Source organism: Podarcis filfolensis (genome assembly GCF_964270895.1).
Source record: "Podarcis filfolensis genome assembly, chromosome: 18".
Taxonomy (NCBI): domain Eukaryota; kingdom Metazoa; phylum Chordata; class Lepidosauria; order Squamata; family Lacertidae; genus Podarcis; species Podarcis filfolensis.
Window position 1 is genome coordinate 7,796,996 of NC_139622.1, and position 27,056 is coordinate 7,824,051.

At 50.0% G+C, this 27,056-nt stretch overlaps 1 protein-coding gene across 1 annotated transcript; it reads left to right on the forward strand.

The window, feature by feature from the left end:
* Positions 1–1,989: 1,989 nt before the first annotated feature.
* On the forward strand, positions 1,990–26,802 carry TIMM44 (translocase of inner mitochondrial membrane 44). The gene is made up of 13 exons (XM_083594719.1): positions 1,990–2,130; positions 4,856–4,960; positions 5,314–5,484; positions 6,721–6,801; positions 11,035–11,184; positions 11,896–12,035; positions 13,859–13,944; positions 14,834–14,926; positions 17,806–17,930; positions 19,318–19,368; positions 21,388–21,477; positions 23,253–23,363; positions 25,935–26,802. The coding sequence occupies exons 1-13, from the start codon at positions 2,101–2,103 to the stop codon at positions 26,052–26,054; spliced, it is 1,353 nt and encodes a 450-aa protein (XP_083450845.1). The 5' UTR covers positions 1,990–2,100; the 3' UTR covers positions 26,055–26,802.
* The last annotated feature ends 254 nt before the right edge of the window (positions 26,803–27,056 follow it).

The following is a 27,056-nucleotide window of genomic DNA, read 5'->3' on the forward strand; positions in this document are numbered from 1 at the left end:
CACAGCTCGCCCCCTTATCCCGATGGCTTGGGGTGGGCTTGGGAGTTGGGGGCGGTGCGCCGAATGTCACCCCCCTCAGTGTGTGCGTGTGGCTGCGCTCGAAGATGTGCTTCTGCTCACGAGGCAAGGCAGGGTCCCCCCAAGGGTGGGACATGGACGGGACGGGCGGAAAGGGGACGCGTCGCAATGCAGCTCAACCCTGCTCGGTTCCACAGGCATTTTGCAAAAGTGCGTTCAAGTTGCATTTTGTCACCCCACTGGTTATCAGCTCCATCTGGTACACAGGATGAGACCCTCCCTGCCTGCAGACTGTCTTGCCAGGGTGCTGCATGCTCTGGTTATCTCTCACGCTCTATGTGGGGCTACGTTTGAAGGTGACCCGGAAACTACAACTAATCCAGAACGTGGCAGCTAGACTGGGGACTGGGAGCGGCCACCGAGACCATATAACTCTGGTCCTGAAAGACCTACACTGGCTCCCAGTATGTTTCCGAGCACAATTCAAAAGTGTTGGTGCTGACCTTTAAAGCCCTAAACAGCCTCGGTCCAGTATACCTGAAGGAGTGTCTCCAGCTCCATCGTTCTGCCCAGACACAGAGGTCCAGCGCCAAGGGCATTCTAGCGGTTCCCTCATTCCGAGAAGCCAAGTTACAGGGAACCAGGCAGAGGGCCTTCTCGGTAGTGGCACCCACCTACTTGTTTCTGATTTTTAGTCGGTTTTGTAATAAATCGGGTTATAACTGTGTCTCATGAAGCCGGTTCCTCCTGCGAGAATATATGTGCTAAAGGGGGGGATAAACGAAAGGGTAGGACCACAACCAGCAACTGGAATACCTGAAGATGCTGTTTTCAAGAAGAAAAAAAGGAAAGGAGTAGAAGTGAAAACCAGACCTGATGTCCTAGCCTCTGACCTGAAAACCCAGGTCCTTAGTTCCAAATGGTAGGATTAGGTGTTCCCTCTTCCAGGTAAGATATAAAATGATTATAATATAATAATGAACATATAAGATGGTTATAATATAATATAATATAATATAATATAATATAATATAATAATTATATTATATTATATATAAAATATATACCCAGTAGGTGGCAGTGTGGTGTAGAAAAGTACTTTGACAGCTCGTGAAAATATATATAAAAAAATTCTCTAGCTACATTTTCTACTACAAAGAGAACACTTCTTCAAGAGTGTACATAAAAGAATACACTCAAGTACATTTGAATCAAGTAATCCAATAGTACATTTGAAATAGGTGATTGTTACATTAAGGTACATTCTCTAGCTGATGAGAGTGGGGGGGAAAGTACATTTAGATAAGGATACATTTAGGAAAAAGATACACCATACATTCAGGGAAAAGATACACCATTTAGACCAAAGATACATTTAGATATATTATTGAAGTCAAATGAGAATTATACAACGAAAAAATGATACATTCTGAGTAAACCGCACATTCAGAGGATACGTTTTTTGAAGTCCAAGGCACAGTTTATATTCTTGTAGGATATTAAAGCAGAATACTATATATTTGATATAGGTAAGGCCATTTTCCTTTATTCCCCTCTCTGACCCTGATTCTCTTACGACAATAATAGAATTAATATAATCTTATATAATACAATACAATTAATATTATATTAATAATAATAATAAATTAAATAATGTAATATAATAATTATACAATTAATAATTTAATATAACAATTTTATGATTAATAATATAACATAATATTGAATAATATAATTATATAATATAATATTATAACATTAATATAATTAAAAGACTAAAAATATAGCTCCTGAGCATGTCCAAAGAGAACCTTCCGAAATGACGTCACATCCTGTGCGCCGCCTCGTGAGCGTCAGGCGGGGGTGTGTGTGTAAACGCTCCTCGAGGCAGCCAATGAAGAGCGTTCCGAGAAAGACCCGGATGACCGTTGCCGCGGCAACCGCGACAACGAACGGGGCGCGAGGGCCTCTCCGCGCCTGCGCGGCGGCTGCTCTCTGAGACGCCCGGCGCTTTCAACCCCTGACGTCATCGCTCGGCGCCGGCGGGAAGGTCGACCCGCTCCTTCCCTCCCTCTCGGCAAGATGGCGGCGGCCGCGCTGTGGGGCTGCCGGGTAAGCGGGGACGGGGCGCGTTCGTGTGTGTCTTGGGGGGGGGGGGCTCCCCACGTTCCTTCCCCAAACCTCCCCGAGCCAAGGCCTGGTAATCTGACCCAAGCCCCATTTCGAAGGAAAGCGTGCCCCTGAGCACGTGCAGAGGGCTCTACCGTTCTGCTGCCGAGGAGAGAGAGGCTGGGGCACCGTGAGGAAGGAGGGGGTGCCCCTGCGCATGTGCAGAGGGGCTTCCCCTCCTCGCTGCTTCGTCCCGCGTGCACGTTTGACTCACAGCCCCATAGCCCCTGAGCACGTGCAGAGCGCCCTCCCATCCATGGGCTTCCCCTCCCCCTCCTTGCCATTGTTGTTGTTTAGTCGTTTAGTCGTGTCCGACTCTTCGTGACCCCCTGGACCAGAGCACGCCAGGCCCTCCTGTCTTCCACTGCCTCCCGCAGTTTGGTCAAACTCATGCTGGTAGCTTCAAGAACACTGTCCCACCATCTCGTCCTCTGTCGTCCCCTTCTCCTTGTGCCCTCCATCTTTCCCAGCATCAGGGTCTTTTCCAGGGAGTCTTCTCTTCTCATGAGGTGGCCAAAGTCTTGGAGCCTCAGCTTCAGGATCTGTCCTTCCAGTGAGCACTCAGGGCTGATTTCCTTCAGAATGGAGAGGTTTGATCTTCTTGCAGTCCATGGGACTCTCAAGAGTCTCCTCCAGCACCAGAATTCAAAAGCATCCATTCTTCGGCGATCAGCCTTCTTTATGGTCCAGCTCTCACTTCCATACATCACTACTGGGAAAACCATAGCTTGAACTATGCGGACCTTTGTTGGCAAGGTGATGTCTCTGCTTTTTAAGATGCTGTCTAGGTTTGTCATTGCTTTTCTCCCAAGAAGCAGGCGTCTTTTAATTTTGTGACTGCTGTCACCATCTGCAGTGATCATGGAGCCCAAGAAAGTAAAATTTCTCACTGCCTCTATTTCTTCCCCTTCTATTTGCCAGGAGGTGATGGGACCAGTGGCCATGATCTTCGTTTTTTTGATGTTGAGCTTCAGACCATATTTTGCGCTCTCTTCTTTCACCCCCATTAAAAGGTTCTTTAATTCCTTCTCACTTTCTGCCATCAATGTTGTGTCATCTGCATATCTGAGGTTGTTGATATTTCTTCCAGCAATCTTAATTCCGGCTAGGGATTCATCCAGCCCAGCCTTTCGCATGATGAATTCTGCATATAAGTTAAATAAGCAGGGAGACAATATACAGCCTTGTCATACTCCTTTCCCAATTTTGAACCAATCAGTTGTTCCATATCCAGTTCTGACTGTAGCTTCTTGTCCCACATAGAGATTTCTCAGGAGACAGATGAGGTGATCAGGCACTCCCATTTCTTTAAGAACTTGCCATAGTTTGCTGTGGTCGACACAGTCAAAGGCTTTTGCATAGTCAATGAAGCAGAAGTAGATGTCTTTCTGGAACTCTCTAGCTTTCTCCATAATTCAGCGCATGTTTGCAATTTGGTCTCTGGTTCCTCTGCCTCTTCTAAATCCAGCTTGCTTCTTGCCATAGCTGTCAACTTTTCCCTTTTCTTGCGAGGAATCCTATTCGGAATAAGGGAATTTCCCTTAAAAAAAGGGGAAACATTGACAGCTATGCTCCTTGCTGCTTTGTCTCGCGTGCTCATTTGACTCACAACCCCATAGTCCCTGAGCACGTGCAGAGGGTCCTCCCATCCTTCCGTTAAGACGGTGCTGCTAAGGAACGAACAGACCCTCTTTAAGTTGAGAAGTTTTAGCCTCATGAGGGGGGGGGAGAGACCCCCTGAGTTCCCCTCTCTTTTGCTTTTCCTTGAGGATTTTGCTTCTGGCTCCCTGTCAAAGGGGAGGGGAGCTGCTGAGCATGTGCACAGTACCTCTCATTCCTTTTGCCGAATAAGGTAAAGGGACCCCTGACCATTAGGTCTAGTCGTGGCCGACTCTGGGGTTTCGGCGCTCATCTCGCTTTATTGGCCAACGGAGCCAGCATACAGCTTCCGGGTCATGTGGCCAGCATGACTAAGCCGCTTCTGGCGAACCAGAGCAGCGCACGGAAATGCCGTTTACCTTCCCGCCGGAGTGGTACCTATTGATCTACTTGCACTTTGACGTGCTTTCGAACTGCTAGGTTGGCAGGAGCAGGGACCGAGCAACGGGAGCTCACCCCGTCATGCGGATTTGAACCGCCGACCTTCTGATCAGCAAGTCCTAGGCTCTGTGGTTTAACCCCAGCGCCACTCGCGTCCTTTTGCCGAATACTTTCATATTAAAAAGTAATACTGGTCTGTATTATTTACAGGAAGAGCATGCCATTGAGCGTGTTCAGAGTGCCTTTTTAAAAATAACAAAAACAGCACACACACCCATCCAGTGTTAAAGATGAGAACTCTCTCTCCCTCTATATTTTTAATGTATTTTTTAATCTCTTGTTGGAAGCCGCCCAGAGTGGCTGGGAAACCCTGCCAGACAGGCAGGCAGGGTATAAGTAATAAATTATCATCATCATTATTATTATTTTATTGGAGGTGCAGACAAATGCAGCCCCAGCACCTCTTCCTTTAAAAAATTAACTCCTGGGTCTTATGTGGCTGATTGTTTCTGTTAGGGAAAGGTGATGGTAATGAGGTTTGGAGGCTTGGCCTCTTTGCTATCCATCCCTCAACAAGCCTGTTTTGCAAGCACTATTAAACAAGAGCACCTTATCTTTCTCCTCCCAGAAATGCCTTTTAAATGTATGGCTTGTATCCGGACGAAGCTCAGGCCCCTTGCACTATGCTTTCCTCATGCATCGAACTGGCAGACCCGCATTGGAACTGTACCAGGTATGCTTTGCAAATCAAACCTTTTTGTGCATAACTGTAGCGGAGGCAGTTGCTGAGAGTTGGGCATTGCAGAGCAAGAACTGCCAGGCTGGGAGGGAGGGAGGAACCCTCCCCCAAGAGCAATAAATAAATACTCTGACTGGCAGCATCTCTCTAGGCTTTTAAACAATGGATCTTTCCTACCTGGATATTGAACCTAGGACCTGTTGCATGCAAGACAGATGCTCTGCAATTGAGCTATGGCCCTTCCCTTTAGAAAAAAGTAAGATTCCGGACCTCGTGGTTCTGAATAAAAGGGCCAATTTGAAAAGGAAGTTGCCCTACACTGTTAACGCCGCAAACCTTCTCTTTAGGCTCGATGTTCCTCCTCCGGAGGCCGAAAAGGTTTTATCTCCGGCTTTGTGGAGAATATTAAGCAGGAGCTAGCCAAAAACAAGGAGATGAAGGAAAGTATTAAAAGGTTCAGAGACGAAGCGAAGAAGTTGGAAGAGTCGGAGGCCCTGCAGGAAGCAAGGCGGAAATACGTGAGTCTTGTTTCCTTCATGCAGTTGAGGCTTGCTTTCTCTGGTGTGTTCCTCTTCCTGGGAGTTGTTGTGAGTTGTCGCCCAGTGACACTGGGGGGGGGGGCAGGTTTAAAGTCCTTGCTTTAAGAGGCAGCGTTCCCCCCGATTGCAAAAGATAGGAGCTGGTGTCTCTGTTTGGATGAGGCATTCTCATATGAGAGAGGGGCTTGCCTCTTAGGGCAGGGATGGGGGAGCCTGTGTGTGATGGCCTGGGATTCGGACTCGGAGGCTGAACGTGAGGAATCCCAGCCTGCACAGGAGTCCCCGCCTCCAGAACCAGCTGAGCCGGGGCTGGGGCCTGAGTCTGAAGGGTCCTCACCTGTGCTGGAACCTCAGGTGCAGGCACCAACTGAGTCTGCTCTGGTCCCTGAGGGGATGGAGGACCCATTGCCTGCAGGTGCTCCACTCTCAGCCCCGTCAGAGGAAGCTGAGGTCGCCTCTGGGTCCGGTAACCCTCCAGCCTCTCCTGAGCTGCAGAGGCTCAGGGCAGAGAGGCGGAGGGAACTAAGTTCCCACAGGAGGAGTGCTCGCCTCCAGGCCAGGAGAGGCGAGTCACCTGTGGACTGGGGCCGCCCTATGCCTCGGGGCAGATAAAAGCCAGCCAGCCCAGTCCCAAGTTGCGGGAGCAACGTTGTTGGTAGCCAGTTCCTGCCTGCACTCTGTCCTGCCGGATCTCCTGACCTCACCCGACTCCCTGCCTTGGACCCAGCTTCAGCTTTGACGGACGGCTTCAATACAGCATCCTTGACCTCAGACTGAACTCGGACCACGCCTCACGGAAACCAGCACACTGTGGCTCTCCTGATGTTGCTGTTGGACTTCAGCTCCCAGCAGTCTCAGCGGTCAGCCTGGCCAGTGGTCAGGGAAGATGATGGGAAAACAGCATTTCCGTGCGCTGCTCTGGTTCGCCAGAAGCGGCTTAGTCCTGCTGGCCCCATGACCCAGAAGGTGTACGCTGGCTCCCTCAGCCAGTAAAGCGAGATGAGCGCCGCAACCCCAGAGTCGGCCACGACTGGACCTAATGCTCAGGGGTCCCTTTACCTTTACTAAAAAGGAGACAGGGAAGACATCCATCCCGATTGGTCGTTACAAGAACATACAAAGCAATACAGCCACAGGATACTTTGGTAAAATAATAATAGACGATAATAAGAGGGAGAGTTTGATTTGCTTCTGTTGTCTTGCCTTCCACTGCAGAAAACAATAGAGTCTGAGACAGTCAAGACCTCTGAAGTCCTTAAAAAGAAATTTGGAGAAATCACAGACACTGTCAAAGACGTAAGTATGTGTTCGTTTATGATGGATCAATATTTAGGGTTATGTCTGGTGTCGCTTATATTTCAGAGCAGACCCACTGAAACGAATGAGCATGGCTAGCGGAGGTCCATGCATTTCCACGGGTCTGCTTTCGAACAAGATTTAGTTGGCTACAGCTCTTCAGCCCCTGGTTTTTGTTTTACATTTCTCACTATTCCCTGTCCCAGAGATTGGGGAGGGGAAGTATCAAAGGGAGAAAACGAGGGAGGCTGGAATGAGAAAAGGCAGGCAGCCTCTGCAAGAAACCGTTCGGAGTGTGAAGTCACCCTGCTGAGGTTGCCCGCCAGTCAGCTGTGCCCTTTTCCTTACTCTCCATTTCCTTCCTTCCCGCTTGCCTGCCCCTCCCACAGTTAGTCAGATTTCTGTGCCGCTTACATTTTCAGTTTTCATTGAAACGTTTTAGATCCACATGGACCTTTTCTGGTAGTAGTAGTAGTAATAATAATAATAATAATAATAATAATAATAATAATTTATTATTTGTACCCCGCCCATCTGGCTGGGTTTCCCCAGCCACTCTGGGCGGCTTCCACAAAGACCAAAAATACACTAAGATGTCACACATTAAAAACTTCCCTGTCAGGTAGTTGTTTATCTCTTTGACATCTGATGTGAGGGTGTTCCACAAGGCGGGCGCCACTACCGAGAAGGACCTCTGCCTGGTTCCCTGTAGCTTTGCTTCTCATGATGAGGGAACCGCCAGAAGGCCCTCGGAGCTGGACCTCGGCTGGACGCTCCTTCAGGTATACTGGGCCGAATATACCTGGTAGTTCAGCAAGCCTCAGGTTTTATGTAATCATTTACAGTGGTACCTCGGGTTACATACGCTTCAGGTTACATACGCTTCAGGTTACAGACTCCGCTAACCCAGAAATAGTGCTTCAGGTTAAGAACTTTGCTTCAGGATGAGAACAGAAATCGTGCAGTGGCGGCAGCAGCGAGAGTCCCCATTAGCTAAAGTGGTGCTTCAGGTTAAGAACAGTTTCAGGTTAAGAACGGACCTCTGGAACGAATTAAGTACTTAACCCGAGGTACCACTGTATTGCATTGATAATCTCACTTTTTCTCTGAGAAGCTGAAGGTGGCATTCATAGTTCCTCTCTCCTCACCCCACATTTTATCCTCGCAACAGTCCTCTGAGGTAGGTTAGGCTAAGAGAGTGTAACTGCCCCAGGATCACACCGTGAGTTTGATGACAGAGCGGGGGATTTGAATCTGGGTCTGCAGCACAATCCTGGCAATGCTATTGAGTTAACCACGAACCATAGCAATTTTTTCGATGGATTTCTTGTTTGATTTCTATGCTGTCGTGTTTGATATTGCAGCGGTTGCATTTTTGTTGTTGTTCGCTTGGCCGTATTGTGATTCTTGTTAGCCGCTTTGAGCCCATTATCGGTTGTTGGAGGGAAAGCAGAATCTAAATATTAAATCGACTTGCTGCTCAAGTGCTGTGCTGCTTCCCTGTTGTGCTTGGATGGTAGTGCTTTGGCTAGCCGAGGATGCTGGCTGTAAAGGCTGTGGCAGATTGCAGAGGCGGAAAATTGACGTTTGAAGTAAAATGAGCACAAGGAAGTGATTCTCATATGCTGCTCAGAATTATGTTTTGTGTAGAGCTGGGTGGTATTGCAATTAATTGCCTGAAACTGGTATGACGGTCAAACCGCAATACAGTGGTACTTTGGGTTACATACGCTTCAGGTTACATACACTTCAGGTTACATACGCTTCATGTTACAGACCCCGCTAACCCAGAAATAGTACCTCGGGTTAAGAACTTTGCTTCAGGATGAGAACAGAAATCGTGCTCTGGTGGCGCGGAGGCAGCAGGAGGCCCCATTAGCTAAAGTGGTGCTTCAGGTTAAGAACAGTTTCAGGTTAAGAATGGACCTCCGGGATGAATTAAGTTCTTAACCTGAGGTACCACTGTACTGGTTTCAGACCGAGCTAGTGATATGTTGCAGCTCCCTGGCTTCTGCAAGGACAGCGTATCTCACTCCAATCTGCTTGCCTGCCAGCGCTGTGCTGGCAGCAGTCGGAAAGCCATGATGCATCGCCGGCTCAAATTGCCTTGCTCAGCTGAGAGGCGGGCGGCAGCGTTAGAAACTGATATATGAAAGCTAGGAGCTAAATTGCACCTTAAAACCTAGGTTATGGACGCAACAATGGAACATCTAGGTGCACTTTTTTAATAACAAGAATAAAAAGCTGAAAATGAATGAACTGCAGTTAAAATATTATGTTCATTTTTCACACCGTCTAGGTCCATAGGTAGGCAAACTAAGGCCTGGGCGCCGGGTCCGGCCCAATCGCCTTCTCAATCCGGCCCACGGATCGTCCGGGAATCAGCGTGTTTTTACATGAGTAGAATGTGTCTTTTGATTTAAAATGCATCTCTTAGTTATTTGCGGGGCCTACCTGATGTTTTTACATGAGTAGAATGTGTGCTTTTATTTAAAATGCATCTCTGGGTTATTTGTGGGGCGTAGGAAATCGTTCATTTTTTCCTTCAAAATATAGTCTGGCCCCCCACAAGGTCTGAGGGACAGCGGACCGGCCCCCCGCTGAAAAAGTTTGCGGACCCCTGGTCTAGTCTTTCCCCTGCCCGCCCCCCCCCCCCAATATTCTTGAGAGGGTCTCTTCTCCAGTCTTCAGAGAGTAGCTGGAAGTGGGGAGGCAGAAAAAGGTTCTCCTTTCCTTCCATTTTGCAGTTTTAATCTGAAATCTTAGGTGTGGTATTACACCCAGGGCTCAGAAACTGCTTGCGCTAATGGAAATCCCTGTTGCAAAATGCTCCTAGAATTTCAGACATTTTGATATATCAGTACATTGTGATGTTTAGCTGCTGATATATCACGATGCTGAAAACCAGGTGCTGCCTGGCCTAGTTTTGTGATGTGTACTTCGGAATAATAATAATAATAATAATAATAATAATAATAATAATAATAATAATAATTTATTTATACCTCGCCCATCTGGCTGGGCTTCCCCAGCCACTCTGGGTGGCTTCCAAAAAAAGATAAAAAAGCTTCCCTAAACAGGGCTGCCTTCAGATGTCTTCTAAAAGTCTGGTAGTTGTTGTTCTCTTTGACATCTGGTGGGAGGGCGTTCCACAGGGCGGGCACCACCACCGAGAAGGCCCTCTGCCTGGTTCCCTGTAACTTGGCTTCTCGCAGGGAGGGAACCGCCAGAAGGCCCTCGGTGCTGGACCTCAGTGTCCAGGCAGAATGATGATGTATGTACTTCAGCATCCAAGTTGCCTGCATTTCTCAAACGTCGGGACTGCAGAAAGAAGTATCATCTGAGTGCTGCTGTAATACTCGGGTCCAACTGTTTCACTTGTGGCCATTCTTTTCAGTTCATCCCGGGGGGCGGAATTTGTTCGCTTTTGTCAGCGCTCGATTGTCACTGGCACACCTGTGAATAACCTGTGCTTCCAGAATTACTTACCTGTCTTGCGTACCAGTGGCGTATACAGAAGATGGGAAATTATACAGTGGTGCCCCGCAAGACGAACGCCTCGCAAGACGAAAAACCTGCTAGACGAAAGGGTTTTCCGTTTTGGAGGCGCTTCGCAAAACAAATTTCCCTATGGGCTTCCTTCGCAAGACGAAAGCCCATAGGGAAATCTCCAGGACAGCGGGGAAGCGCAGCGCGTCTTCCCCACTGTCCTCGGACCTCCTCTGAAGGCTGGCGGGGCGGAGAGACCTTCTCCCCACACCAGCCTTCGGATGGCTGTCCTGAAGACTTGCGGTGGGAGGAGGGTTTTCCTTCCCACCGCCAACATTCAGAATGCTGTTCTGAATGTTGGCGGTGGGGAGGAAAAACCCTCCTCCCACCGCAAGCCCCGGGAACAGAGGAGAAGCGCTGCGCGCCTTCCCCTCTGTTCCCGTACCTGTCCTGAAGGCTTGCGGTGGGGAGAAAAGCCCTTCTCCGCACCGCCAGCCTGGCAAGCGGTCTCCATAGGAACGCATGAATTGATTTTCAATGCATTCCTATGGGAAACCGTGCTTCGCAAGACGAAAAACTCGCAAGAAGAAACAACTTGCGGAACGAATTAATTTCGTCTTGCAAGGCACCACTGTATATATATTTTGGAGCTCACCACTAGTACGGTGTTTGATGGGGCTCATTCCCCTGTGTCCCCCTCTTTCGGCATGCCTTGCTTAAGGGCTTCTTTCCCTTTGGCTGCAGAGCCTCGACGAAGTCAGTAAGAGTGATATCGGCCGGAAGATAAAGGAAGGTATGGAAGAAGCCACCAAAACTGCAAAGCAGTCCGCGGAATCGGTCACCCGAGGAGGAGAGAAGCTGGGACGGACGGCAGCGTTTAAGGCCATTTCCCAGGTACGCTGTGCTTTGCCTGTGGCAGGCTGCCGCCTTACTCCCAAGTAAGGCCATCTATACCTGGTGTTAACAGATACCCTCGCTTAGTGCATGGGTAATGTGACTGCCGATTAGGTGTGCTGTAAGATACCGTATTTTTCGCTCTATAAGACACACTTTTTCCGTCCTAAAAAGTAAGGGGAACTGTATGTGCGTCTTATGGAGTGAATGCAGGCTGCACTGCAATCCCTCTTGCTGTTCTGGCTTCAGGGATAGCCGCGCAAAGCCTCTTCAACAACATTTGATTCAGAATTCCTCCCACACGGATCACGTTTGCAACCGAGCATCCGCTGTAATAAGCAAAATTAGAAAGAAATTTAGAAAACCATTAGAAGGTCTTGAAGGAAGTCTTAGGCTGTGATAGCCAAAGATTTGTCATGTGGTTTCGGAGTTGTTATGTTGGAAAATTTGTGCAAAAATCAATAACAATTATTTTTAAAAAGAAGAAAAGAAATGCAGATCCATCTAATTATTTTTTAAGCCAGCCAAAGCAGAAAAGGGATTTTTTTCGGTCCACACAGTGAAACACCAGTGTGGTTGTGGTTGGGGGACGGGATGGACAAATGCACCCTACAGGGTTGGGTTTGCCAGCTCAGGTGTTCTCTGTCCAGTAACTCCCAGAGTCTGCGGGACTCCTGCCCTCTCCGCTGTAACCACCTCTTGCTCTTCCAGGGCGTGGAGACGGTCAAGAAAGAGATCGACGAGAGTGTCCTGGGCCAGACGGGGCCTTACAAGCGACCGGAGAGGCTCCGGAAGCGGACAGAGTTTGCTGGCGAGAGGCTGAAGGAAGAGAGGATATTTGAAGCCAACGAGTGAGTGATGGCTGGGAGGGGGGTGCGGTTTGCAGGGGTGTCTGGGTACTGCAAGTTGCGTCCCTGAAGGCGGAAGCCTGGCAGCGTGCAGTAGAGGATGGGGGTTGATGGAGGCCAGGGACAAGCTCTGGACGCTAGTATTGCTCTGAGAGGGTCTTCGCTAGGAGCCTCTCTGTTACGGCTGCTGCTGGTCGTGGTAGGCAAGGTTGAAACAGATGGACGGGGGCTGCGACTTGCTGAAAAGCAGCTCCTCTCGGGGTGGGGAGAAACTTGAGTGCTTTGTGTAGAGAAAGCCCCAGGTCCAGTCTCTGGCACTTCATTTGGAGGTTGGATGGCGGCTAACAGATTGAGGTTGAATCCTGACACGACAGAAGTACTGTTTTGGGGGGACGGGGCGGGCTGGTGTGGAGGACTCCCTGGTCCTGAATGGGGTAACTGTGCCCCTGAAGGACCAGGTGCGCAGCCTGGGAGTCATTTTGGACTCACAGCTGTCCATGGAGGCGCAGGTTAATTCTGTGTCCAGGGCAGCTGTCTACCAGCTCCATCTGGTATGCAGGCTGAGACCCTCCCTGCCCGCGGACTGTCTCGCCAGAGTGGTGCATGCTCTGGTTATCTCCCGCTTGGACCACTGCAATGCGCTCTATGTGGGGCTACCTTTGAAGGTGACCCGGAAACTACAACTAATCCAGAATGCGGCAGATAGACTGGGGACTTGGAGTGGCCGCCGAGACCACATAACACCGGTCTTGAAAGACCTACATTGGCTAACAGTACGTTTCCGAGCACAATTCAAAGTGTTGGCATTGACCTTTAAAGCCCTAAATGGCCTCGGCCCAGTAGACCTGAAGGAGCATCTCCACCCCCATCATTCTGCCCGGACGCTGAGGTCCAGCGCCGAGGGCCTTCTGGTGGTTCCCTCATTGCGAGAAGCAAAGCTACAGGGAACCAGGCAGAGGGCCTTCTCGGTAGTGGTGCCCACCCTGTGGAACGCCCTCCCATCAGATGTCAGAGATAAACAACTACCTGACATTCAGAAGACATCTTAAGGCAGCCCTGTTCAGGGAAGTTTTTAATGTATGACAAATTAGTGTATTTTTGGTATTTGTGGAAGCCACCCAGAGTGGCTGGGGAAACCCAGCCAGATGGGCGGGATACAAATAATAATAAATTATTATTATTATTATTATTATTATTATTATTATTATTATTATTATTTTATTTATTGAAAGGCAGCTCCTCTCGGGGTGGGGAGAAGCTCAAGCGCTTTGCGTAGAGAAAGCCCCAGGTCCAGTCTCTGGCACTTCATTTATTTAATCTGCACACCGCCCCATACCCTCGGGGCTCAGGTTCACAGCATAAAATCACAATATTAAAACACAAAATGTATATTATGAACCTACACGGACCCTGCAATTGTCGTAAGGGGCCCTGCTCCGTGTGCCGCCTCCTTGAGAGGTCCGGAGGGTGGCAACACGAGAACAGGGCCTTTTGTGTGGTGGCTCCCCGTCTGTGGAATTCCCTCCCCAGGGAGGCTCACCTGGCGCCGTCATTATACTCTTTTAGGCACCAGGCAAAAGCGTTCCTCTTTAACCAGGCTGATTGACATCCGATGCCCCTTTTAAAACGTTTTGGGGGTAAAGAAGGGATTGTTGGGTTGCTCTCGTTTTTTTTTATTTTTGCTATGCACGGCGTGCTTTTCCATTGTGCTTTTATGCTACGAACCGCACTGAGACCTGCAGGTGTAGGGCGGCATGGAAATTTAAAAATAATAAAAAATATTATTTTTTATTCCTCCCCTTCATTGGCTCCTCCTCTTCTCCCAGGGAGACGATGGGCGTGGTTCTCCACAAGGACTCCAAATGGTACCAGCAGTGGAAGGAGTTCAAGGACAACAACGTGGTGTTCAACCGTAAGCGGCGCCTGCAGGGAGAGCTCCTCCCCACGTCTTCTCCCCTGCCTGGTCCTGAAAACGCAGGCTGAGTTAGGCAGGGCCCAGTGCCATGCGTGAGGGAGGCGAGTGTCTCCACCCCCATCGTCCAGCCCAGACACTGAGGTCCAGCTCCGAGGGCCTTCTGGCGGTTCCCTCCCTGCGCGAAGTGAGGTTACAGGGAACCAGGCAGAGGGCCTTCTCGGTGGTGGCACCCTCCCTGCGGGAAATTCCCTTATTCCATCGCGTATCCCGGATTGTTAGATATCCCGTAGACTGTCACCGGCACAGGTGAGGCTGCTGATCCATTATTTTCAAATCTGAGAGTTGACAGCTATGCCTCCATTGGCTCCCAGTACGTTTCTGAGCGTAATTCAAAGTTTTGGTGCTGACCTTGAAAGCCCTAAATGGCCTCGGCCCAGTACACCTGAAGGAGCGTCTCCACCCCCATCGTCCAGCCGGGGCACTGAGGTCCAGCTCCGAGGGCCTTCTGGCAGTTCCCTCCCTGCGCGAAGTGAGGTTACAGGGAACCAGGCAGAGGGCCTTCTCGGTGGTGGCGCCCGCCCGGTGGAACACCCTCCCATCAGATTTCAAGGAAATAAACAACTCTCTGACTTTTAGAAGACATCTGAAGGCAGCCCAGTTTAGGGAAGTTTTATTGTGTGTTTAATATTCTGTTGAGAGCTGCCCAGAGTGGCTGGGGAAACCCAGCCAGATGGGCGGGAAATTAAGTAAGTAAGTAAGTAAGTAAGTCAGGCCTCATTGGGCCTCTTCACCTGGAGGAATGCCCCCATGCAGAGTGGGTTTTTTTGGGGTGGTGGTGGAGGGAATGGGGCTGAGGCCGCTGCTGATTCTGTCCCCCTCCCCGCAGGTTTCTTTGAAATGAAAATGAAATATGACGAGAGCGACAATGCCATCATCCGGGCCTCTCGCGTTGTGACGGACAAGATGACAGACTTCATCGGTGAGTCTCTCTCCTTGCCTTTACCCTTCAAGTGCTGCTGGCTGGCCCTATAGGGACGTGGGTAGCGCTGTGGTCTAAACCCCTGAGCTTGCCGATCGGAAAGTCGGCAGTTTGATGGGGTGAGGTGAGCTCCCGTTGCTCCATCCCAGCTCTTGCCAACCAGTAGTTCGAAAACAAGTAGATCAATAGGTACCGCTGCGGCAGGAAGGTAAACGGTGTTTCCATGCTCTCTGGTTTCCGTCACGGTGTCCCGTTGTGCCAGAAGCAGTTTAGTCCTGCCGGCCACATGACCTGGAAATCTGTCTGTGGACAATCGCTGGCTCCCTCGCCCGAAAGCAAGATGAGCGCCCCAACCCCATAGTCGCCTTTGACTGGACTTAACCATCCAGGGGTCCTTTACCTTTTACTTTGCCCTCATGTCTCCTTGCAGTTCACAAGGTAAGATGGCTCTCCACCCCCCTCTCTCTGCTCACAACTCCCTCTATGACTAGAGTTGAAGCTCTGGGGCTGGCTGGAGACCGGAGGATGGGTGGAAAGGAGGCTTAGGCTGTTGCGCTACCCCACGTTTCAGCTGCTAGACGGCAGGGAGGCTGAGCAGTGTAAACAAAGCCCTGTGGCGCTTCCAGTCCCTTTGGAGCTTCCTCCGCCCTCACTGACATCCTCTCCGGACTCCAGGAGGGTCTCCTCATGAGCCACAAGGACTCTCGAGCTCTCTCCCGCCATTTCCTGGTTCAAACTTATCTATCGGTTTCCCAGTAATGCACATATACGTTGTCAGCTGCTCATAAGTGGGGTGGGGGTGTGTGCCTCTATCGCACTGTGGTTTAGCGGTTGAAGTGTTGTCTAGGCACCTGTAGACAGAAGCCCACTTGGGTCTCTCTCTGGCTTCTTCCAGATGCCGCACACAGGGTTTCTCCCCTCCACCCCCACGGTCTTAAGAACTAGCAGCTTGGTTTTTCACGACATAGGGAAGCAAAGCTGAGAGTTTTGGGTCCCTGGGTCATTCTTCTGTTAGGATATAGTTCCGTTCCACCTTAGAAGGAACAGGCATGACTGTTGTGTGTCACATGCCTGTTTACTTCCAGCACAGTCTGCTGGGAACTTCCGTTTGTATATGGTTTTTGCTATCCGGTTGTTTGCTTGGACACGAAGGGAAGAAGACATGTTTCTCCCTTTGTTCCTGAACTATGCTGAATAAAGGTAAAGGTAAAGGGGACCCCTGACCATTAGGTCCAGTCGTGGCCAACTCTGGGGTTGCGGCGCTCATCTTGCTTTACTGGCCGAGGGAGCCGGCGTACAGCTTCCAGGTCATGTGGCCAGCAGGACTAAGCCACTTCTGGCAAACCAGAGCAGTACACGGAAACACCGTTCACCTTCCCACTGGAGTAGTACCTATTTATCTACTTGCACTTTGACGTGCTTTCGAACTGCTAGGTTGGCAGGAGCAGGGACCGAGCAGTGGGAGCTCACCGCACTGCGGGGATTCGAACCGCCGACCTTCTGATCGGCAAGTCCTAGGCTCTGTGGTTTAACCCGCAGCGCCACCCGCGTCCCTTATTGTGCTGAATAAACGCCTGTAGATAATGCTTACTCATGTCTCTGTCCGCCACTTCCGTTGTGAAGATTTATTCACACTGCTGATAAGAGCGTGCCAAGTCTCTAAAGGTTCCTGAGGCTTGAGTCGCTGATTGAGGCTGTTCCGAAAACCGGAGTTCGCCCGGCTGCTGGCCGGTGGCTGGAGCCAGCTGGGGGGGGGGCCCTGCCAAATGCCCCTGTCTCCCCAGACGCATCCCAACATCTTCGCCGATCCCTTTGGCCCCACGAACAAGCCCTTGCTTAAAGTCGAGGATGTCGGATCCTCCGGGAGCCTGCCTCTTTTTCTCACACACCTCCAACGTCATTCTGAATCCCCTCCATATGCAATTCTGGTTCTAAATGCAGCATAAGGGGTCTCTATAGTATACTGTAGTGTATTTTATAGTATAGTGTGTTTTATAGTATAGTACAGTGGTGCCTCGCAAGACGAAATTAATTCGTTCCGCAAGTTTTTTCTTCTTGCGAGTTTTTCATCTTGCGAAGCACGGTTTCCCATAGGAATGCATTGAAAACCGATTAATGCGTTCCTATGGAGACCGCCTTCAGACCAGGTCCGGGGACAGTCTGTCCCCGGACCTCTTCTGAAGGCTGGTGGGGGGAGAAGGACTTTTCTTCCCACCGCCAGCCTTCAGAACAGCATTCTGAATGTTGGCGGCGGGGAGGAAAGCCCTCCTCCCACCGCAAGCCTTCAGGACAGGTCCGGGAACAGAGGAGAAGGCGCGCTGCGCTTCCCCGCTGTCCCCGGAGATTTCCCTATGGGCTTTCGTCTTGCGAAGGAAGCCCATAGGGAAATTCGTCTTGCGAAGCCACTAAAAATCGGAAAACCCTTTCGTCTTGCGGGTTTTTCGTTTAGCGAGGCATTCGTCTTGCGGGGCACCACTGTATAGTATAGTATAGTATAGTATAGTATAGTATAGTATAGGGACGCGGGTGGCACTGTGGGTTAAACCACAGAGCCTAGGACTTGCCGATCAGAAGGTCGGCGGTTCGAATCCCCGCAATGGGGTGAGCTCCCCAGAGTCGGTCACGACTGGACCTAATGGTCAGGGGTCCCTTTACCTTTCTAGTATAGTATAGTGTATTTTTTAAAAGGGGGTTCAGAGTTTTTAGGGGTTTTTATAGTATAGTATAGTGTATTTTAAAATGGGGTTTCAGAGTTTTTAGGGGTTTTTGAATGTTTTATGTAGTTTTTCAGTTTCATTGTTCTGTATGGGACAATGACAATAAAGATAAAGATATCTATCTAAATGCCAACCCTCTGTTGCCTCTGATTGTATCGGCAGGCGGGCTGTTCTCCAAGACTGAAATGTCGGGGGTCCTGACCGAGATCCTCCGCGTTGACCCAAACTTCGACAAGGACCGGTTCCTCAAGCAGTGTGAGGACGACATCATCCCCAACATCCTAGAGGCAGGTCCGGGGTGGGGAGAGGCGGCTGGGGTGTGGGGGTGTCTTGTGTGCCCAAGCAGCAAGGGGGGGGGGCTCGCTTAAAGGCGGCAATGTGGGAAGTGGCCCTGGCATCACAGCAGAGAGAGAGACAGTCAACTGATGGCTTTCAGGAAGGAGTCAAAGTCCAGAAAAAGGAGGGATGAGGCAGGATCTTTCTCTATTCATTTTTATTTATTTATTGAATCAATAATAATAATGAAGATTTATTTATACCTTGCCCATCTGGCTGAGTTTCCCCAGCCACTCTGGGCGGCTCCCAATCAAGTGTTAAAAACAGTATAGCATTAAATATTAAAAACTTCCCTGAACAGGGCTGCCTTCAGATGTCTTTTAAAGATAGGATAGCTGCTTATTTCCTTCACATCTGAAGGGAGGGCGTTCCACAGGGCGGGCGCCACTACTGAGAAGGCCCTCTGTCTGGTTCCCTGTAACCTGACTCCTCGCAGTGAGGGAACCGCCAGAAGGCCCTCAGCGCTGGACCTCAGTGTCCGGGCAGAATGATGGGGGTGGAGATGCTCCTTCAGGTATACTGGACCGAGGCCGTTTAGGGGTTTAAAGGTCAGCACCAACACTTTAAATTGTCCAAGCATGAGATAACAAGAGCATGCACCACTCTGGAGAGACAGTCCGTGGGCAGGTAGGGTCTCAGCCTGGGTACCAGATGGAGCTGGTAGACAGCCGCCCTGGACACAGAATTGACCTGCGCCTCCATGGACAGCTGTGAGTCCAAAATGACTCCCAGGCTGCGCACCTGGTCCTTCAGGGGCACAGTTGCCCCATTCAGGACCAGGGAGTCCTCCACACCAGCCTACCCCCTGTCCCCCCAAAACAGTCCTTCTGTCTTGTCAGGATTCAACCACAATCCGTTAGCCGCCATCCATCCTCCAACCGCCTCCAGAAACTCACACAGGACCTTCACCGCCTTCACTGGTTCTGAGTTGAAAGAGAGGTAGAGCTGGGTATCATCTGCATTCTGATGAACACCCAGCCCAAACCCCCTGATGATCTCTCCCAGCGGCTTGGTGTCCCAACTCCACAGTTCTCTGATTCTTTATTAGAACTCAGGCGCAAGGAAGAGAGTTTGGGGAAAGTTTTAGATTTAGGAATATCGGAACCTGCCTCGTAGAGAGGCACTGGTCCACGTGACTCAATATTGTCTACCCTGACTGGCACAGCTCTCTCTGGGGTGTGTGTTGAACCTGGGACCTTCTGTATGCCAAACAGTCCCTCTACTCCAAGCCTACAGCCCTTAGGCCCTTCGTGTACTCTCCGTTGTCCTTCTGCTTGTCCCTCTGTGATTGCAGCTCCTTGTGTGTGATGCTCTGTTGTCTCTCCTCCTTTTCTTTAGGCCATCATAACCGGAGACCTGGACATCCTCAAGGACTGGTGTTACGAGGCGGTGAGTGTTTGCCCTGGGAGATGGCATGGTCGGTCCTGGCGGGGTTCGTGGGGATTGGCGATCTTTCCATCCTGACATTCAGGAGTGTCCCAAAAGGACATGAGAGCTCACACCTTGCTCGCAGGCTTCCCAAAGGCTCCTGGCTGGCCTCTACAAGAAGGCACCATATTTTTCGCTCTATAAGGCACACCAGACCACAAGACGCATAACAATAATAATACCCCGCCCATCTGGCTGGGTTTCCCCAGCCACTCTGGGCGGCTTCCACAGAGACCAAAAATACACTAAGATGTCACACATTAAAAACTTCCCTGAACAGGGCTGCCTTAAGATGTCTTCTGAATGTCAGGTAGTTGTTTATCTCTTTGACATCTGATGGGAGGGCGTTCCACAGGGCGGGCGCCACCACCGAGAAGGCCCTCTGCCTGGTTCCCTGTAGCTTTGCTTCTCGCAATGAGGAAACCGCCAGAAGGCCCTTGGCGCTGGACCTCAGCATCTGGGCAGAAGGATGGGGGTGGAGACGCTCCTTCAGGTATACTGGGCCGAGGCCCATAACGGTCACAAATCCAATACATCCAGGATTGGCCCTGTCCATAAGAAATCCAGTTGCAGTAGACTTAAACTTACATTAACTTATTATAAGACTAAAACCTTAATATTAAGCATACTATGTACAGAACGCCACACCAGAAGGAGAAGAGATAGAAAGGTCAGCATGACCTTGACAGAAGAGATAACAGAACCAGTTTAAACCAGCTGCACTCAGCTTCTCGGAAGGAATAACCCAAACATCATGAACTTTCTTCTTGTTTCTTTCACATGGCGGCTTCCAGAACCCTCGTGAATTAAGTAGAATGGGAAAGATCAGATCAATACTTTCTGCACTAAGGAATGCAGACCGACAACCTCTGTAGCTGCGATCTGTGTGGCGCAGACGCCGTTAGGCTGTTAAATGCGCATGCATACTCAATCCATTTTCCTCCTCCTGTTCAGTGCCGGGCACTGGCAAACCAGGCTACACCACTGCACATGGGTCCCGCTGTCTTCCTGCTCAGGATGCGAAAATTCATATATTCGCACACAGGGAATTATCCCCAAACTTCACTATAAACTCCGCAGAGTCAATTTGCTTTCTTCTGTGTTTTTCCTTGCTTGTTTCTGCCCTGCTGCTTGGTGGCACCCATTTTTGAGCAGAAACAATGGAAGGAGGGAGTGAGATCAGACAAATTGAGAGACCAGGAGAGACCCAGAAAATTACCGTATTTTTCGCTCTATAAGGCACACTTTTTCCCTCTTAAAAAGGGGAAATGTGTGTGCGTCTTATGGAGCGAATGCAGGGGGGAGGCAGGCAGGAAAAGCCCCAAGCTCCGTGCGGCTCTTGGGGGCTTTTCCCCAGGAGGGAGAAGGGACTGACGCGTCCAGTCAGTCCCTTCTCCCTCCTCGTAGAAAAGCCTGCAGGAGCCGTGCGCTCCTTAAAGGCTGTGCGGCTCCTGTGGGCTTTTGCGGGAGGTGGGGGAATTGCCATAGCTGCGCGCAGCCTCTCCCAGCTGGAGAGGTTGCGCGCGGCTAAAGATGAAGCCAAGACAGCCAGCAGGATGGATCTTTGCTCTTTGGGGTGGGGGTGGAGAACCCGGGCTTCCCCCGGCAGCCCCGAGAAGCTCTGGGAGAAGTGGACAGGCTTTTCCCCCCTTGATTTCCACCTCTGAAAACTAGGTGCGCCTTATGGAGCGAAAAATACAGTAGTTTCCCCTGTTGTCTCTCTCTTGTTGGTTGACTGCAGTCATTACAGGAAGAAACCATTGAGAAAGGGGGCAGATCTGGAAAAACCAGCTGCCTCCTTTCCGGCCCTGGCGGCTGCTGGGCTGCTGCTTCTTGTTCCACAGTGTTGAAAAACTGATATCACCTAGCGATGGGCGATTGGGGGCGGGAGAGACCCAAGTGCGCCGCCTGGAGGTCCTTGAAGGAAAGGGTCATATATGTAAATTTAATAAATAATACTATGGAAATAACTTCTTTCAGACTTACAGCCAGCTGGCACACCCGATTCAGCAAGCGAAAGTGATGGGGCTTCAGTTCCACTCCAGGATTTTGGACGTCGACAATGTAGACGTGAGTGCTTGCCCCTCTTTCTTGGCCTGGACTGGGACATCTGGCAGTCAAAGGGCCAGTGTGGTGTAGTGGTTAAGAGCGGTATTCTCGTAATCTGGGGAACCGGGTTCGCGTCTCGGCTGCTCCACATGCAGCTGCTGGGTGACCTTGGGCCAGTCACACTTCTCTGAAGTCTCTCAGCCTCACTCACCTCACAGAGGGTTTGTTGTTGGGGAGGAAAGGAAAGGAGAATGTTAGCCGCTTTGAGACTCCTTTGAGTAGTGATAAAGCAGGATATCAAATCCAAACTCCTCCTCTTCTTTCGCTGCCTCCTGTCCAGCGGCAAAGCTTTAATAGCAGAGCCTGGAGAGCTGGAAGAGCGCAATTGCCTCGCAACTGCCCCATTAGGCCATTAGGACGCTGGTGGCGCTGAGGTCTAAACTACTGAGCCTCTTGGGCTTGCCGATCGCAAGGCCGGCGGTTCGAATCCCCGCGACGGGGTGAGCTCCCATTGCTCTGTCCCAGCTCCTGCCAACCTAGCAGTTCAAAAGCACACCGGTACAAGTAGATAAATAGGCACCACTGCGGTGGGAAGGTAAACGGCGTTTCCATGCGCTCTGGCTTCCGTCACGGTGTCCCGTTGCACCAGAAGCGGTTTAGTCCTGCTGGCCACATGACCTGGAAAGCTGTCTGTGGACAAACGCCGGCTCCCTCGGCCTGAAAGCAAGATGAGCGCTGCAACCCCATAGTCGCCTTCGACTGGACTTAACCGTCCAGGGGTCCTTTGACGTATTAGGCCAAGACCTACTGGGAACAGTTACCTGCGCTGTCTTGCCTTCTTTGAATAAAGAGCTAACTTCACTGACGCCATGGTTTTTTCTTAATCGCTGAACTACACTTGGCTCTGGCTCCCGACAGTAGTCCGGTAGAACCCACTGCTATGCAGGAATCTTTTGCCCAATGTGGGGATTGAACCCAAAACCCTGAGATTATTTATTCATTTAACCCTGACTATTTAGCTAAATGGGACGCAGGTGGCGCTGTGGGTTATACCACAGAGCCTAGGACTTGTCGATCAGAAGGTCGGCGGTTCGAATCCCCGTGACGGGGTGAGCTTCCGTTGCTGGGTCCCTGCTCCTGCCCACCTAGTAGTTCAAAAGCACGTCAGAGTGCAAGTAGATAAATAGGTACCACTCCAGCGGGAAGGTAAACGTCGTTTCCGTGCGCTGCTCTGGTTCACCTGAAGCGGCTTAGTCATGCTGGCCACATGACCCGGAAGCTGTATGCCGGCTCCCTCGGCCAATAAAGCGAGATGAGCGCCGCAACCCCAGAGTCGGCCACGACTGGACCTAATGGTCAGGGGTCCCTTTACCTTTACCTATATTTAGCTAAATATGTTAAGATAACTTAATTGGAAAAGCTTGCAAATAATAGATAGGCTTAGGATTTAAATATGTAAGCATAAGATTTAAGATGTTTAAAGTTACCGTAAGTTAGAAAGAATGAAAGATGCTAAGCAATCAAGTTAAGTTTTTGAGAAAATCAATTTTGGAAAACTGTTAAAATGATACATAATGAAATTCAGCCAAGGGGATTTGAGGAAGTCACTTAATAATGTTACCAAGATTTAAACAGGATGTATGTATGTTTGTTTGTGTGTGTGTATGTTTGTTTGTTTTGAATTTTTGAAAATTTATAAAAAAAAAATTGGGGGAAAAAAGAGCCTTACACTCTACTGACCGAGCTACCCAGCACCGCTATGGACTAGTAACTTGAAGTTTTTCTCCGCTTTGCAGCTCGCGATGGGCAAGATGATGGAGCAGGGACCCGTGCTAATCATCACTTTCCAAGCTCAGTTAGTCATGGTGATCAAAAACCAGAAAGGGGAAGTCGTGGAAGGAGACCCAGTGAGTAACGTTTGCCCAACTTGCCTTGCGCACTCAGATCTTGTTAGCTGCCTTTCTTTAACCTTCTGTTGCATCCAAACTGCTGGGCTAGGCTAGACAGACCTCACCTGACAGACGGGTTCCCAAAGCAACTGTGATTACCATACTTTTCTGTGTATAAGGCTATGTTTTTTTCTTTAAAAATCATGCTATTAAGTGGAGGTCGTCTTATATATGGACAGTGCATAGCGTGGACATTTGATTGGTTGCTGCTGTGGCTGTCAGCGGCTATTGTGCATGTTATTGGTTGCTGCGTCAGTATGTGTTGTTGATTGGTTGACGCTCTGGCAGTTGGGCGGGTGATTGGCAGCTTCTGCCGGTGATGGGACAGATGGGAGATGGGTTTTATGACGTGTGCGAGTGAGCGATTTTTTGCAGGCCCCCCCAAAAGCTCAACAATTCTTAGCCATCTCCCCCCATTTTCTTAAATTTGAGTCCCCCGAAATAGTCTTATACATGGGTGCGTCTTATAGACGAAAAGGTGCGGTATTATCAAATAGCAGGGTGCTGCCCGTTCGGTTTATAACCTCTTTACAACCTCATGTTCCTGCAGCTTAGTTAGATGAACTTTTGCCTAAAAACAAAGGAATGAACCTGCTGGGCTAGGCTAGACAGAACCCTCCTCACAGACGGGTTCCCAAAGCAAGTATGATTACAGTGGTACCTTGGTTTTCAAACTTAATCCGTTCCGGAAGTCTGTTCCAAAACCAAAGTGTTCCAAAACCAAGGTGCGCTTTCCCATAGTAAGTAATGCAAAATGGATTAATCCGTTCCATACGTTTAAGAGCAGCCCCTAAAACAGCAATTTAACATTAATTTTACTGTCTAACGAGACCATTGATACATAAAATGAAAGCAATAATCAAAGTACTGCACTATAAAATAAATAGTATTGTAGACGATAAAAATTAAAATTATTTCTTTTCCTTACCTGCACTGATGATAGTCATTGTTTGAATGGGTGGCTTTTATCCATCCATCAATCAATCAGTAACTGAACTGGGATCCACACAGTCACAAAAACAAATTAACTGAAAAAGCCTCAAAACAAAAAACACAAGATAAATAGCAAAAACAAAAGCACCAAATATAAGCTCCAAATATCACCTTAGAACACTGCAATCAGAAACGGAAGGCTTGAATTATAATTGGGGGGGGGGTGCAAATTAACAGCACAACAGGAAACACAAGTGGATGCAAAATGGAGCACGTTCGGCTTCCAAAAAAAGTTCAAAAACTGGAATACCTACTTCCGGTCTTGCAGCGCTCAGGTTCCAAGTTGTTCGTGAACTAAGCTGTTCGAAAACTGAGGTACCACTATATTATCAAATAGCAGGGGGGTGCCCATTAAGATTATAACCTCTTTACAACCTCATGTTCCTGCAGCTTAGTTAGATGAACTTTTGCCTAAAAGCAAAGGAATGAACTGTCATTTCCAAATCTTTTTTTTGGTGGGGGGTGTGGAAGGTCACCCCGAAATCAATGAATCAATTTTTGTATATGTAACTGTATCATGTATTAATCCAACGTGTATAGCATGCGTACAGAAAAAGCGGAGCTTTCAAGTTTTCTAATACCTGTACAGCCCTTTGCACATCGTACATCGCTTCTTACTGCTTAGAATAAACCGAGGTGGCGGTTTGTCTTTTGTTTCTGCTGCATGCGACGCAATGTTCCCGCCTCACTTGGGTTGTGCACTCTGTGCGCACCGATTACTTCTTGGGAATGTTCGGGTGGCTCCTGCTTCCGGCGATTCTCCCAATACAGGTTTAGGAAGTCTCAAGACAGCTGCAAAAGTTCTAAACAGTTCCATAAAGTTTTTAAAAATACTTATGAGTTATATGCATGGCGATTCCAGCTTTTCATTCCGGAGTGACTTTTTTCACAACTGAGAAGAACGACCATATTTTTTGCTCTATAAGACGCACTTTTTCCCTTCTAAAAAGTAAGGGGAAATGTGTGTGTGTGTCTTATGGAGCGAATGCAGGCTGCGCGGCTAAGCCAGAAGCCAGAACAGGGAGAGGGAGGCGTCACGGGCTGCCCCAGAAGCCAGAACAGTGAGACGGAGCGCTGCACAGCGCTCCATCTCGCTGTTCTACCTTCGGGGTTAGCGGCGCAAAGCCTCTGCAGGGCAGCGGGGTGACTTCATCCTGCTGCCCTCCGGAGGCTTCGTGGGCTGTCCCAGAAGCCTCCGCAGGGCACGGGGATGAAGGCTCCCCGTGCCCTGCGGAGGCTTCGCGCAAAGCTAGACCAGCTATCCCAGAAGCCAGAACAGCAAGAGACTATCCCAGAAACCAGATCCCTCTTGCTGTTCTGGCTTCTGGGATTCAGAATCCCCCCCCTTATTTCCTCCCCCCCAGACTAGGTGCGTCCTATCATCTGGTGCGTCCTATAGAGCGAAAAATACGGTAGTCCCTTTCCCAGTGTTTATGATACAGGAAATTTTGGGGGGGAGGGAGTCAAAAAGTTATAACCCTAGTCCCCATTCCGCGATGTGAACTGGCCTTAACTCTGAACGTCCCCCCGTTGCAGGAGAAAGTTCTACGGATGCTCTACGTTTGGGCCCTCTGCAGAGACCCGGATGAGCTCAACCCTTACGCCGCCTGGAGACTGCTGGACATTTCTGCATCAAGCACTGAGCAGATCTTATGAGCTCGGCGTCTCCTCTGCCCGCCTCTGCCAGAACACAGGAGGAGCGCTTCTTTCCTCGCACGGAGGCCAGACAGGAGGGCGACTTGGGTGTGGCGCCGCTTTGCTGAGGACGCGGGGGTTCCAGCTCCAAGGCTGGCAGCGGGGAACGACTTGCGGACCCCCCTGCCAGCAGTCGGGCGTGGGGTGTTTCCTTGACACTGGAGCAGTGTGCCAAACTCTTGGGAGTTTCTCGGGGAGGACAAGCGAGGAAAGACCCCCGCTTCGGATCGCGGCATTGAGGAGTCCGAGGTGCACTTTGCCAAAGCAGCCCGGCTCGCCGTCCCCATTCCCCCTGCGCTTCAGGCGGCAACCTGGCCTACGCGGTGCCCGCCCGCCAGCAGAACCAAAGAGACGCTCGTTTGCCGTACCATCGTTTTTTGCAGGTGGATGTTGAAGGCCCGAACTACGGTTGCGGAACGGGGAAGGGGAATGGCTCTATTGGGCAGGGGAAGGTCTTTCAGCTTGGGTTGCTGCTCTGGGGAATGGAGGGTCCTGTTCCCCCCACAGCTGTCCTTCCGCTGCAAGCTTGGCACATGGAGCTGTTGGGAGGCGGCTGCAGCTGTGAGGGGTTGTGACGGCCCTCAGCCCCAACACACACACACACACACACCCTGCCTGCCCCAAACACTCGGATTTGGCCTGATCTGGGCACGTGGTATCATGGCAATAGATTCATCTACCACCTCTGTAAATTAAATACGTATATCCAGCTTGCTTGTCCCAGTGTCTCTGTGCGTTTGGGGGGGGGGGGTCAGAACGAGCAGCTTGACCAGCTGTCCTGCCACATACAGGCTGCGGTCTAAACCACTGAGCCTCTTGGGCTTGCCGATCCGAAGGTTGGCGGTTCGAATCCCCGCGACGGGGTGAGCTCCCCTTGCTCTTTCCCAGCGAACCTAGCAGTTTGAAAGCACACTGGTGCAAGTAGATAAATAGGTACTGTTCTGGCGGGAAGGTAAACAGCAT

Bases quoted from the DNA above. Each gene is read 5' to 3' on its own strand.
- TIMM44 (XM_083594719.1), top strand. From the start codon at position 2,101: ATGGCGGCGGCCGCGCTGTGGGGCTGCCGG. The intron at 6,802-11,034 runs GTAAGTATGTGT...CTTTGGCTGCAG, and splicing joins TCACAGACACTGTCAAAGAC to AGCCTCGACGAAGTCAGTAA. The intron at 14,927-17,805 runs GTGAGTCTCTCT...TTGTATCGGCAG, and splicing joins CAAGATGACAGACTTCATCG to GCGGGCTGTTCTCCAAGACT.